Source organism: Bos taurus, chromosome 2 (genome assembly GCF_002263795.3).
Source record: "Bos taurus isolate L1 Dominette 01449 registration number 42190680 breed Hereford chromosome 2, ARS-UCD2.0, whole genome shotgun sequence".
In the NCBI taxonomy this organism is placed as follows: domain Eukaryota; kingdom Metazoa; phylum Chordata; class Mammalia; order Artiodactyla; family Bovidae; genus Bos; species Bos taurus.
The window spans coordinates 127333998-127348093 of NC_037329.1; the positions used below are offsets into that span (position 1 = coordinate 127333998).

The 14096-nt window shown below is 50.6% G+C and overlaps 1 protein-coding gene across 2 annotated transcripts in view; it reads right to left on the reverse strand.

Moving 5' to 3' along the window:
* MAN1C1 (mannosidase alpha class 1C member 1) overlaps positions 1 to 14096 on the reverse strand; it is a 152559-nt gene that overhangs the window by 41347 nt on the left and 97116 nt on the right. The window contains exon 1 of one of the 2 annotated variants that reach the window (XM_059879658.1): positions 6973 to 7077. The exons of the other annotated variant lie outside the window; for it this stretch is intronic. Coding sequence (XP_059735641.1) covers positions 6973 to 6997 — 25 coding nt within the window. The 5' untranslated portion in view covers positions 6998 to 7077. Of the gene's footprint in view, positions 1 to 6972; positions 7078 to 14096 lie in introns of those variants that run through there. 2 annotated transcript variants of the gene reach the window in all.

Consider the following 14096-nt stretch of genomic DNA (forward strand, 5'->3'; position numbering starts at 1 on the left):
ACCTTCAGCCTTCAAGCTTTCCCAGGTTAGGGGCTGTATATCCTGGCAGGGAGATAAGCTGTCCCCATTGTGCCCTTTCTGAATTCTTAGCCCACTGGATCTGTGAGCATAATAAAACCACTGTTTTAAGCTGTAAATTTTGGAGTAATTTGCTATGCAGCAGTAGCAGCTGGAATGTTCTGCCACATGGGTTTCTATGCGGATGAATTAAAGCGATATCCCCACTACCCCAAAGCACATTGTTTAAAACTACCTGAGGTCTTCTGTGAAAGAGTGAAAAAGGAGAGTGAAAAAGCTGGCTTAAAACTCAACATTCAAAAAACTAAGATGATGGTATCTGGTCCCATTGTTCCATGGCAAATAGATGGAGAAACAATGGAAACAGTGACAGACTTTATTTTCTTGGGCTCCAAAATCACTGCAGATGGTGACTTCAGACATGAAATTAAAAGACCCTTGCTCCTTGGAAGAAAAGCTATGACCAACCTAGACAGCATATTAAAAAGCAGAGATATTACTTTGCTGACAAAGGTCTGTCTAGTCAAAGCTATTGCTTTTCCAGTAGTCATGTATGGATGTCAGAGTTGGACTATCAAGAAAGCTGAGCACCAAAGAACTGATGCTTTTGAACTGTGGTGTTGGAGAAGACTCCAAGGAGATCCAGCCAGTTCACCCTAAAGGAAATCAGTCCTGAATATTCATTGGAAGGACTGATGCTGAAGCTGAAACTCCAATACTTTGGCCACCTGATGTGAAGAACTAACTCATTAGACAAGACCCTGATTTTGGAAAAGATTGAAGGCAGGAGGAGAAGGAGACAACAGAAGATGAGGTGGTTGGATGGACATGAGTTTGAGTAAACTCCAAGAGTTGGTGATGGACAGGGAAGCCTGGGGTGCTGCAGTCCATGGGGTCACAAAGAGTTGGACATGGCTGAGCGACTGAACGGAACTGAGGTCTTCTGGCTGCATAAAATATTTTAGGGATGAGGACTTCCCCATTTTTATCAGGTCTGGGTTATTTGTTTTCCTCCGGGAGGAATTTTTTCCTTTAAGCTTTCCATAATGATTAGTTCCTGGATTACATAAAGTTGTGTTCAGGGGCTGAGTATTTCCAGGAAAAGGTTTCTTGGTGCCTCCAGAAGGACTAAAGATATTTTTAAGGAAATATTCTTGGAATCCAACAGAATGTTCTTACGAGAAGCTGATTAATAAAAGGTGATCAGATCTGACTGTATCACTGCCCTTTTAAAAAGCTCTCAAAGCCTCCTGTTCTCCAAGTTCAAAGTCCTGGGCACAGTGTGCAGGTTGCCTGGGGTCCAGGCTTGGCACCCTCCCTAGTCTCACCTCCCTTTTGCTCTCTTTGCACGTGATGCTCTGCCCAGAGCAGACCACTAGCAGCTCCCCAAACACCCTGCAGTGTCTGCTGATGCGAGCACTGTCTTTTCTCAGGATGTTCCAGAACCACGAAGCAGAGCTGACCGCCCCCTCCTTTGCAAGCCCAACTCGCTCTGCAGCAGGCGCCTCCGTCACAGCACGGTCCACCCTGCATCTGACATCTTGCCCGTGAATCATCTCTGCCCATGAATCATCTTTGCCCGTGAATCCTGGAGGGCAGTGGCTGGGTCTGACTCTTCCCAGGAGCCCCAGCATCCATCCTTAGGCCAGGCACCAAGAAGGCAAGAACAAATGGCTGCTGCATGAATAAATGGCTGGTGGCAATACCCACAGCACTTTCTTAGGGATTTCCAAACATTTCACAAGCTCTTTCGGCCTCAGAGAAAACACAGTGCTCATAGCAGCAGCCAGTTATCCGAGGAAAGCACTGTCAGAGGGACATGATGGGCAGCTGCTGACATTAGGGCCCTGGTGGAACTAATGGCTTCCTGCATCCTTCCCAAACACATGCCACGCTTTGCAGCCACAGCCGGCTGGAGAATGCTTGCTGTGGCTGACCGCCGGATGACGTTTACTGCGACGAATGGCCAGACACGGTTCACTGAAGCAGCCTGCTGGACAGGGTTCCTCATTGGAAAACAGGGTGTGTTTAAAAATGTTAATGTTTCGTTTGTTTTTAAATAAGAGCTGGGGGTGCAGGCTGACCTGGAAACTGGCATTCAGACAATTCCCTGCAACAGTGCTGTGTAACAAGCTCTGAACTGCCTTCATCTCAGAACACCTCATAGAGAAGAAAGGCAGATGGAGAAGCTGGAACTCAGGGCGCTCACAGCTGTAACCAGACTTTTCAGACCACGTGACTTTACAGACTTGGTTTTAACCCAGCTTCATCCTTTCCCAGCTGTGTGATCATGGGCAACTGACTTAACCTCCCTGGGGCTCAGAAAAAATGGGACAATGGGGCCTCCTTTTGAGGACAGAGTGGCCAGTTGAGATGGATGTATACCAGAGCACTCAGCAGGCGCTCAGTACCAGAGAATCTGATACCCCCAGCACACAGTAGGTGCTCTGTGCACAGGGCTGTTATCATAAGGCTCAGTTCTGGCAGAGGAAGGCATACCCTTGGCCCAGCAGGAAAGGATGGCACAGCCTACGTGCCAAGCAGGCAGGAGCTGCGGGCTCTCAGGAAGGCAGGACCAAGCTGGCCAGGCACTCTGGCATTTTTAACACACTTCTTGCCTCAACAGGAAGAAGAGCAAAAGCCGGAGTCCTGGCTGCTCACCCCAAGACACCTTAAACCCAACCGCTGCTCTGTGTAGCTCCTGAGGGCAGACCCAGAGTCCCTCCATGGTCTAGCTTCCCCCTGCAAATTAGACGATTGCTCAGTACTGTCCCTTCACCTCCATGGGAAGGGTAAACATCCTTATTCCATCAGCCTTGGTCTTATCCATGTAACCTTTTTTGGCATCATGGTGGGAAGGGAATTAAAATCGGCTCTGACTTTAGGCTCGGCCCTGAGACTTGCCAGTGGGATTAGTGGACATGACTTGAACAGAGGTTTGAAATAAGCTAGCATGGGTGGATTTGCCCTCCTGCGTGCCCACCTTTCACCAGGAGAAGAACAAGTCTCAAACAGTCACTGGTCCATGAAGGATGACGGATGGATGGAGCAGACCTGAGCCAGCTGAGCGCAGCCTAGATAAACCAAACCCCAGCCTATTTGCAGCCACGTGAACAAAAAATAAATGCTGACTGTTGTCTGCCACTCACTGTGGAGTAATTTTTTACATGGCATTATTTTGGAAATAGATGACTGATATAACGCCCTTTCAGTCCTATTTCTTAATAGTCTTGGCATGTTTTCTGTACTCTAGCTAGACTACAGACTCTATGAGGTCCACCTTTTCTTACCTTCCAGACCTTTATTCTGTCTGCTTGGACGTGCCTCCTCTAACCCAAATTGTCTCCACAGATGGCCAAATCCAATGTCTACTTTAAGTCCTAGAGAAAATGCTGCTTCCTACATGAAGACATCCCTGATTGCCCCCACCTGGACCTGAGGTCATCCTCCTCTGAATTTTTATTAAAAGAACTGCTTTTCAGCTTTCATTACAGAAATCTGTGTCCTTTTCTCAAGTCCCTCCCAGGCAGTGAGTGTCTTCAGGGCAGAATCTAAGCCTGTTTAACTGAAGCTGGCACAGGCCCTGGAGAGTAAAGGTGTCACTGAGATCTCCTGAATGATGCCCTCCACCCACTGCCTCCCATCTGGATGATGAAGACTCTGGAGAGCCAGGGCCCCTACCAGAGGCTGTTCCTAACATGGTGGCAGGTGTGGAGGGGGTTGGAGGGGGAGGGCAGACCCCAAGTCCATGAATCTCTGAAATCCTGGCCCAGGGAGGACACCCAACTGAAGTTCACTTGTGGGATGTGGGATTCTCCTAAATGCCAACCACAGAGGTTAACAAGAACAGCTGTAGACAGCACTCCGTGCTGGGCACAGCCTTATATGTTTACACACATCTTTTTTAAGCCTTGTGAAAACTCTATCATTGTCCCTCTTTTACAGGTAAAGATGGAAACTTCAAGAATTAAGTCACTTGCCCCAGGTTCATTCATTTACCCGAAAACACACTGTGGAGTCAGGCTGGGCCTGGTGCTGAGCACAGTGGGGAGCGGACAGTCCCGGTCCCCACCCTCAAGGCGCTGAAGGTCTGGCTGGGGAGAAAGACACCAGCCAGGTATCACACGATGGCACTGAGTTACAAAGGACCGCGTGCGGTAGAGGGAAAGCGAACAGGGGCATGGCCAAGCCTTTGAGTTGAGGCCTGAAGGAGGCACGGGAGGGAAGAGGGGGTCGGGGCAGGCCAGGCAGATACACAGCAAGTAGAACGGAGCGGGGAAGTCTTGGCCTGCTTGTGCAGCAGAGAGCAGGTGTGGATTGGGTTGGTGAGAAAGAGGGAACATAGTGGGTGGTGAGGGGTGGTGGGCCGGACCACACAGGGCCTTGGGGGCTCAGGAAGCTTCGTGTGGATGGCTTAGGGACCCCAGCTGCCTGGTGTTTTAAAGCGACACATAAGCGGTTGTGTGAAGAGTGTCCTTGAGGGGGACCCAGTGGAGCCTCCAGGTAGAATAATCCCGGGAGCGGCCCATCTTGGCTGGGGAGTGCCCTCTAGTCACTTAGGGTGAGTAGGAGGGAGGCAGGGAGCACCTGGGCCTGTGCTTTGAGATCCCCTGAAGGCAGCTGGAGACACCCTCCAGCTGGTGGGAGGCTATTTATCAGTCCAGGGTAAGGAGAATTAACCAAGAGCACACGGCAACATCAGCCCGTCACCTCACTTCAGCCCCGTTGAGGGGAGCCCTTAGCTGCCCTCTGAAAGTGCCAGGGCCTCCCAGGCCCATGGACGCAAGGTCATAATGTCATCTTGTATATACGTGGTGGGCACACAGAGCTACGCACTGACCACGGCAAACACAGCCTGCAGGCCAGAACCAAGAGGCACACAGATGCAAGGCTGTGATAACAAGATGAACGATGCCTCCCAGAAAGGGGAGAAGCAAGGAAATCAGAGAGGCCCCATTCACCCCAAGAAGCATAAAGAGGCGGCAGAGGCAGTGCCGGGAGAGCCTGGCACAGAGCTGTGCCCCGGCTGAAGGCCCCTCCCGTCGCTTGGACGGCTGAGCTGCAGGGGACGGGCCAAGCCCTGGAGCCCCACTCACTAGCTGACTCAGTTTCCTCATCTGTACAATGGAGCAACCACACCTCCACCCTGCAGAACCACCCTGAGGGTCAGAGATCATACCACTTCCTGTCCATGGCCAGCCTCAACTGAACCTGTGTGGAGGCAGATGCGGGCACTCTTTAAACAGCCTCCCAACAACCCTCTGAGGAGGGTGCGATTGTGTCGCTCTTTATCAAGTGGGGAAACTGAGGCTGAGACAGGTCATGGAAGGTTCCCAAGGTTGATGAATGGGGAGCCAGGATTCAACTCAGTCTGTCTGCCTCAGAGACTCTGCATTTCATTGGTGGGTCATCTTGCTTCTGTGCAATTTCTGGAAACTTGGCCAGGTTCAGAGGGCCTGAGAGGGTCCCAGAGAGGTGCCCACAGCCACAAGACCCCCAGGCCAACTCCTCAGGGCGTGGCGGCACCTGCCACCTGTGGGAGGGAGCAGTGCCTATGTGAAAGCAGCTGGTACCTCCCGGTAGAAGTCCTGCCTTGATGCGCAGACAAGCCTCCACAAAGCCTTCCCAGATGTCCTCAAGGTAGTGATGCTTTCTCCCTGCACCATTCTGGGTCCCACTGCTGATCACCTGGCCAGGCCAACTCTGGGAGTGTCCCTGCTGGTCTGTCTCTCTAACAAGCAGGAGCCTGGAAGGCAGAGATCCTGCCATATTCATCTTGAGACCATCTACGATGGCTTCCCTGGTGGCTCAGATGGTAAAGAATCTGCCTGCACTGCAGGAGACCTGGTATCAATCCCTGGGTTGGGAAGATTCCCTGGAGAAGGAAATGGCAACCCACTCCAGTATTCTTGCCTGCAGAATCCCATGGACAGAGGCTACAGTCCATGAGGTCACAAAGAGTCAGACATGACTGAGCGACTAACACACACACACACACATACACACACACACACTCACACTCTCACACCAGGTGTGCGCAGTAGGGTCTGAGTCAACATAAACAGAATTAACCTGGAGAGAGAACTGAGGAGCCCAGCAGGCAGGGGCAGAGGCCAGACCAGCTGGCCCTCTTCCCATCAGGTCCATGATGGCCCCCCTGATTCACCCTCAGCATCCAGGGAAGAGGAGGGGGCCGGCTCCCCCTCCTCCACAGATACCTGAGACCTTCCCTTTCCTTAATCCATAGACCCCTTTCAGAATCTGCTAGAAGCCACCCCAACCCCTCCCCTTTACTAAATGGACATTTGTATGCATTTTACACAGAAAGTAGCACAGGCTTCCCACTGGCAGACCTATCCGGGTTGACCACCTAAGTGAGATGGGGGACCCTCTGGGCAGATTTTTATTTCCTACAAAGGATGAGGTGAGGAATTTATTTTGGAGTCAGGGAGATGTAGAAACAAATCCTACCTTACTATTTCTAGCTGTGTGATCTCTGGTTAGCTGGTTTACCCACATAAACCTCAACATCCTCATCTGTGAAATGGGGATAATGTCAGGTAATGCACATTATTAGAGAGAGTGCATTAATAGGTGGACAGGGAAGTTTGTTTTTCCTTTAAATAAGAAATAAGAAAATCAGCTGCAGTAATTGCCTCTGAATCACCTTTCACTTGATTTTATTTGATTTCTTTTAATAGGCAACAGTAATAATGGAAAAAGCATAGGCTTCTAGTCAAAATGTTTGAGCCTTGGCTCTGTGTATTACCAGCTATGTGACCACAACCAGATTCCTTAACCTCTCTGAGCCACGAGTCTGCATTTATCAAAAGGGACTAATAACATCCCCCTTGAAGATGTGGGTGGCTTGATGTGGCACAGAGTCTGGTAGAAAGAGGGAGCAGGAGGGGAAGGGTCCGTGCATGAATGAAACAGGGAGAGCTCCTCACCCACCTGCCCATGTGTACCCACTTCTCATTCCTGGTGCGACAGCCCTGAGCACGCTTCCTGGGTGAGAACTGCTTCTGTTTTAGATCTGGAGCCCAACGCAATTCACAAATGCAGCAGACGTGCCGTGGCCCAGAAGACAACTCCCTCTGCTTCAGAGAAAACACACAGTTCAATTTCCCAAAGATCGAACCTGGGAGCCTTTCAAGGCTTTCCCAGTGAGAGCAGTTCTCGGAATTCTCAGGCGCCACCCTCATGCGACTAAACAATTAAAGCCCAAGTATTTGTCATTCTCAGCAAAGGTTTGCGAGGATGAGTGAGAAAATGAAAAAAAAAAAAAAAAATCTGATTTCAGCGGCACAGTTTTCAGAAATGTATGGTAATCCATTTTTGTCAATCCACGGAAGGCGCAGCTCAAATCATTAAAAAGCCATCGTACTTAATCATGCATGGAGAAGGCTGGGCTGTGACTCTCAGATCATTTTCAAATGGTTTCAGGTTAACTTTCAAAAACTGACAGGCAAGCAGGCAGGGGATTATGACAGATGATAATCTGAAGAATTTCTGGTCCTGTTTCTCAGAGGATGAGGGATTTGAGAAAAAATTGCCACCCAGACCTCAGCATGATGGCAACGGTGAGGAAGAGTCCAGGATGGATCACCCGTGACCTCTGCCTTCAGGGAGTCTGCAGCTGCCTTCTCAGAAAGACAGCAAGTTCAGAGCAAACTATTAAGTAAGCAAATCATTGTGATGCATTGTGACAGGGGCTAATAAAAGGCGGAAGTTGACCCAGTGGTTAAGTCTCAGCTGTGAGCGTACAGACCTGGGTTTGGGATTCGTCTTTGCCACCCATTCTGTGACCTCACGCAGGTTCCTGAACCTCTCAGTCTTGGGTTCCTCATCTATAAAAAGGGATAGCCAGCTCATAGGCTCAGGAGGTTACGACTGAGCTCATTCCTATAAATCCTTTCACGTGGTGCCTGGTACTGAGCTCTCTGGTCAATGCTGGCAAAGCAGCTAACTCCTAACTAGGAAGCCTCCCAGGTGACCTCTGATTGGGATCAGGAAGGATAAGTGGGAGTCTGCAGGGATGAGGGGTGGAGGAAGGATGTTCCAGGCAGAAGGCACAGCACATGCAAAGGCCCTGAGGTGAGAGGTTGGCCAGGGAGGAGCACAGGGCATGTGGGGAGCAGGACGAGGGAGGGAGTGCTGCAAGGGAGTCCTCCTGTGAAGGTCAGTGACTGCCAGGCTGAGGCGTTCAGGCTTTATTGAAGGCGGGGGCAGCCTTTACGACCTCAGAGGGTCAGGGACATCCTGTGTCTTCTTCCAGGTCTTAGTGTGTGTTGGTTACTTGTTGAATTCTCAGGGATTGCCTCTCATCAAACTCGATCCAGGCCTTTGTGTAAGAAAAACACCCTCTATTAGGCCCAGTAGTGGTCATGCTTCCCCTCCTCAGGGCAGAGCCGTTGGGGGGGAACCACCATCCAGTCAGACACTGCGCTTCCCACTTTTCCCACCTCCCTTATCTTTAGGTGGGGCCCTCTGACCCAGTTCTGGCCAGTGGAATATGGGTGTAAGTTACATACAGACTGAGCCCTGGTCCGTGAAACCTGCTGTGGGATCCTCCAAGGCTGAGGTGACCTTGGGAGTCACAATCTGAAGATGACGGAGCCTCTGTTACCCTGTCCCTGAGGGACCGTGATGGGTGGGGCTCCCTCCTCCTGCCATTTGACTTTACACAAGCAAGAAATAAATGTCTGTTCCCAATCCATACAATAATCTCTGGGTTTATCTGTTACAGCAGCTCGCATTACCTTAAATAAATACACCCATTACAGCATGACTGTGGGCATGTTATTTTGCCTCTCTGAGCCTCAGTTTCTCTAATGCGGAGTGTCGTGAAGGGCTAATAAGATGAGATGTGAGGGAACACATTGCTGGTGTTGTGGCTTCAAATCTCTCCGAGAGCTTGCAGGGGAGGGCACTTTGTAGGACTCCTGCTGCGGCAGGGGGAGTGCACGCAGCTAAGGGCTTGGAGATGCTCCGGGCAAGGGGTCCAGATCCAGCAGCAGATCCTGACCTGGACTGGAGACCCTCACTCCGGGCTTTAGTTCTGCCCCTTGGCAGAACTCCCCAACATGGCTGAGGGAGGGGGCTGGGGCCTGGCTCTGTCTCTTGGCTTCTGCTCCCCTGGGAAGCAGTCAGCCCAGCCTCCCTGATGATAACTTGTTCCAGCCTCTCACAACTCATTAGCAGGAAATTGCACGCCCTGCCAGGAAGATGCACGTCTGATTTTTCAGACATGTCAGGTAGACACTGTTATCAAAACCTTGTCATGTCTCTGCACAGCCCCGCATCCTTCTCTGAGGTCCTCCTGGCAGGCTCTGTGCTCAGGGCACATGCTTGCTATCTTGGGAGATTGAAGAGCCTTATTCAGTTGAGGATTCCGCCAGCCAGCTTGCAAGGAGCAGGGGCTCGGGACGGAAGCCCGTGTCGGTGGCCGAGGCTCACGCTCCACCCTGCCTCTAAGCCATCCTGCACCCCCAGCCCAGGACTGATGCTGAGACCCGCAGAGGAGACAGAAGAAAGGCCTGAGTGGTCTGTGATGTGCTGAGCTGGATCCGGCCAGAGACAACTTTAACAGGATCCCGGTCATTACGTGTCCTTTTGCGGACAGGGTTTCCTCTCCCATGGACTGGAAGTAGGGATGGAGAATGCCCCACCCCCAGCCTCTGGAGCCCGAAGTTGGGGCAGGGCCACCTCATCCTGTACACATGGCCCCATGGCCCCATGCTTAGGTGGGTGGGTGCAGACATTGACCTTCTCCACCTTCTGTGCCCTCACCTTTGCCCGCTGCCCACTGGCCAGCGCTAGTGGAAGGCATGTGAAGAGCTCTCAGATCACCTGATGGAGTAAAGACCATCAACACCCTGGACTTGGCTCTAAGGAGAGACAGAGAAGAAGCAATGACAAGGACAAAGTGCATCCATCTCCACAGTCTTTTCACAATAATGAACCTGTCTGAGCCTTATATCCTCTCTGAGGAATACCATTACCCTTATTCCACTGAGGAAGAAACTGAAGCTCACAGAGATTCAATGACTGGTGCTCGAGGTAACCCAGCTAACGCACCAGGCAGTAATCTGAGCCGCACCCTGTAAACATCTCATAATAACCACAGTCACTTGCTTAGAAGGTCCTACATACCAAGTCCTAGACCAAGCATTTGGTCAATTCTCCAGCTGACATCATATGATCTCCATTTCCAGGTGATCTATGGAGGCTCAGAGAGGTTAAGCAACTTGTCCAAGGTCACACAGCAAGCAAGCAGTAACCACAGCCTTAATGGCTATGGTGGTGCTCTCTCCCTATACCAGCTGGCTCACCAGCGAGAAGGGTTCCACCTGGGGAGGGCAGCAAAAGAGGGAGGCTACCAGATCCTACCAGGCTAAAAAGCAGCAGACAAAATTGCACACATGCTGATCACCACCCCATTAAAACCCCGAGGGGGCGTGGATTGGATAGGGTGGGATGTGGTAGACAGTTGGGTGGCTGTCTCAGAGTGAAGCAGGGCCTGGCAACTTCTGTTAGCTCACGGTCTCCCTTAGCTGAGTTTTCCTTGTAAGGATGGCTGAGGGTCAAAGTGAAGAGGGGCCAGGTGGGCACAGGTGTGGTGGCTCCTCGGCTCCTTGGCCCCGGCAGCAGGGGGTCCTCCCTCCCTCTCCCAGGTGCAGGAACCACCTGGCCAGGTAACCTCTCCACCTCACCGCATGCCAGACAGCCTTCAGTCTCAGGCCGAGATCCCAGCAAACCAGCGCCCACTGCGCTGAGCATGTGGAGCTTTTGAAACAGCCAGACTTGCAGAAGAGGGGCCGAGCAGCTGCGACAGCCCAGGCAGTGCGTGTCTGTGGTCCCCCATCCCGGAAGCCAAGGCCAATGAGCTGGTCTCCAATTACCTTCTAAGAGGCCCTCCGTGATGTAGCCTCTGCCCTCTGGGCAGCTCATTACCCACCTCTCCTTTCATGCTCCAGTCACTCTCAGGGCAGCACACAGGACTGCCAAACCTCCTCCCAGGCTATCCTTTCCACCCAGAATGCCCCCCACCTCCGCCTGCCTATTCTGCAGCTCTGGAACACAGCTCTGTTGTTCTCAGTTGCCCTGAATCCACCCTCCAGCTTTCAGACTGCTACACATCTTAAACTTCTGTTCAAGCAAACACTTCAGGAGAATCCTTCCAGAACTCCTGCTGGAAGGCAAGGTGGGATGGAGAAGGAGGGTGGGGAAGGGGAGAGGCCTCCCGAAAGGGGAGGGGAGGTGGCCCGAGGGTACCTGGCACACCCGTGCTGCAGCCTAGCTGTAAGCTGCCTCTGCAACAGCTCCCGGGCTCTCATGCTGCTGTGCCTTTGCACGTGCTGTACCCTCCACCCAGAAGGGAATTCTACTCTTCTCTATCCGAGCAGCCCCAGCTCCTGTCTCAGGGCCCAGCTGGATACTACACACTCTGCCATGCTACAGAAGTAGGCTCCTTCCTCTATATTTTCTGCACTGCGTATGTCACAATGACGTGTGGGTCCTTTCCTCGAGGAGAACTCTTTAGGGATAAGGGACTTGGCCAATTCATCTTTGCATCTCTTTTATCAGCCCAGAATTGGCCTGGAAATGTCTCATGAGTGAACGAATGAACCTCCTTCTCTAAGACCTCAAGAGGCCTAATTCCCCTCTTCCTGCTGGGCCTTCTTCTCCAGTCATGAGAGGAACAAACTGCCCTTTGTCTTCATACCACGTTGGTATTGACCAGAGTTGGGTTTTAATGGCGCTTTGACAAAAGGCAGCACCCACGTTCATTTTCCTTGGCTAATTACATTTCCCAATTGAAATGCTTATCTCTGGGCTGATGTTAAAGACATAATCAGTTTCCAGAATGGATTCAAAGGAGGTGAGAAGCAAGAAAATAATTAAGCTAACTTCTGATTTAATCAAATAATTAACTAGATTAAATCGGCTGTTTGTGATCTACAGCCCAGCCCAAGCCTGGGGAGTGCATTTCTCTATCGGAGAGATTATTTCTGATTGTTTTAGAGATGGAGAGCCTTTCTTCTGAGTAGTATGTAAAGGACTGACTCCTTCAACTGAATGCAAAATCAGAGTGGCAGGACCCCAGCTTCCTGGTTTAGGTAAAGTATTCTGGGTTTAGGGAAAGAAAGCTTCAAGCAGGGAGGGGTGCTCTGTTTCAGAACCATACCTGGACACTCGTGGCACAAGGGTTGCACTGCTGGCCTTAGTTTATCCATGCCCTCTGCCCTCTGAGCAGGCTTTCCTGCCCTGTCCTCTTATTCGGCACTCAGGCATGTGGCTAACTTTAGCCAGTGATAGCCAATGTGATGTAGGCAGAGGCTTGAAGAAACACTTGCATGGCCATCACTGTGTGAACATTCTGGGACTAGACCCTGAAAAGGAAAGACATGTGGAGCAGAGCTGAGTCGACCAGTTGTCCCAGCCAAGGGTTTCCTAGGATAGTTCACAGTCAGCTGTCCTACTTGAGATCAGCAGAGTCACTTAGCTGACCCAATCTGGAGCTGCTAAACCCTGAAGGCTCCCAGGCTAAATGAAAGCTTAGTGTTACATACCAGTGAGGTCTGCGAGTGTGTGTTATGCAGTGTCATTGGAGGGCTAGATTATCCCTCAGCCTGGGATGATCTCTTCTCCAGCCCCAACCTTTAGAAGGTCCTCTCTACCCTCAGTTCAGCATCATTTAGAACCCTGGTAGGTGACCAGTAAATATTGGGTTGGGCAAAAAGTTCATTCAGTTAGTGAATACACTGTTCAATTAAGTTCTTGGTGAAAATGAAAAATGTCTTTTATTTTTACTTTAAACTGAATGAACTTTTTGGCAGACCCAATATTTACACAAAAACTCATCTGATCTTTACAAAGGCTCCTGGGTGGTTGTCAGGACAGGGATCATTTGCCCCATTTTATAGATGACGGTGTGAAGGCTCCAAGCAATTAGAAGAGCAAGGGATTATGGTTACGGAGAGTGGGTTGGATGAATACATTAGCCTCTATTTCTATCCCTACCCTGAAACTCCACTAAAACAACAGTATAAATTTTTTTTTTTTAAAGATATCAATTTAGAAGGACAAAACAGAGGAGAGGCAACAGCAACAATCTTGGCCTCTGCTAAAGAGAGAGATGTGTAACACTGAATTAGCAAAGCCGGGAAAGCAGAATCTATGCCAAGATGCTGAAAGCACATGCATCAGGTCTATACCAGAGACCCTCACAGGGTCTGGAATTGGTGGCAAGACCAGGCATCTCTGGAAGGATTTATCGACAGTCATCTTAAAAGGCACTAAGACCCCTTTTCTCCTACATCTACCCAGCCAAGAAAACGTCTCCTTCTCATCCCAGCAGAAAACTAGGGGTTGAGTCTTGAGAGGCGGTAAGCTAGAGGGTCTCTGGACTGTGGGAGACCTGGCAGAGGTGGGGACACCATCCTGAGAGCATGGGGGCTTGGGACTGCCCCACTTTGTCCCCTAGCCCTTCTACCTGCCTGGTTCTCAGCAAACAGAAGCCCAGAGTCCACTCTCATAGAGGAGAATGGAAACATCTCAGCGGACGCTGAGCAGCCACAGAAGGCAAAGACCTCTATCTAGAGTTCCCTGTTGCCTCACTCTGCAGTGAGGTATCAGCCAACAAAACCCACTCACCACATCGGAGCCCCAACCACCTTCTTTCCTGGCCCCCATTTAACACGCACACAGCCAAGGGTACCTAAACATTTTAGGGAAAACTCACATGTGCAATAGACATACATATACTCAAATGAACAGGAAAAGTATATTTAGAGGACACAGACTCTGCAGGAAGGAGGAAACTACAAAAAAAAAAAATCATATCCTCAGAGAGACAAAAGGAAATGTTGCACCCATGAGATAAGAACAGGATGCTCGAAAAAGAACATTCACAAAGCAAAACAACTCTTGGAAATTAACACATAGTCTGACCGAAGAAATAAAGGCCCTACAGAAGAGTTGGATGATAAACTTGAGGAAATTTCCCAGAGTAGAACCAAAGAGAGAGACAAGGATGGGGAACAACTGGAAGTCTCAAACACTGCTGGTGGGGA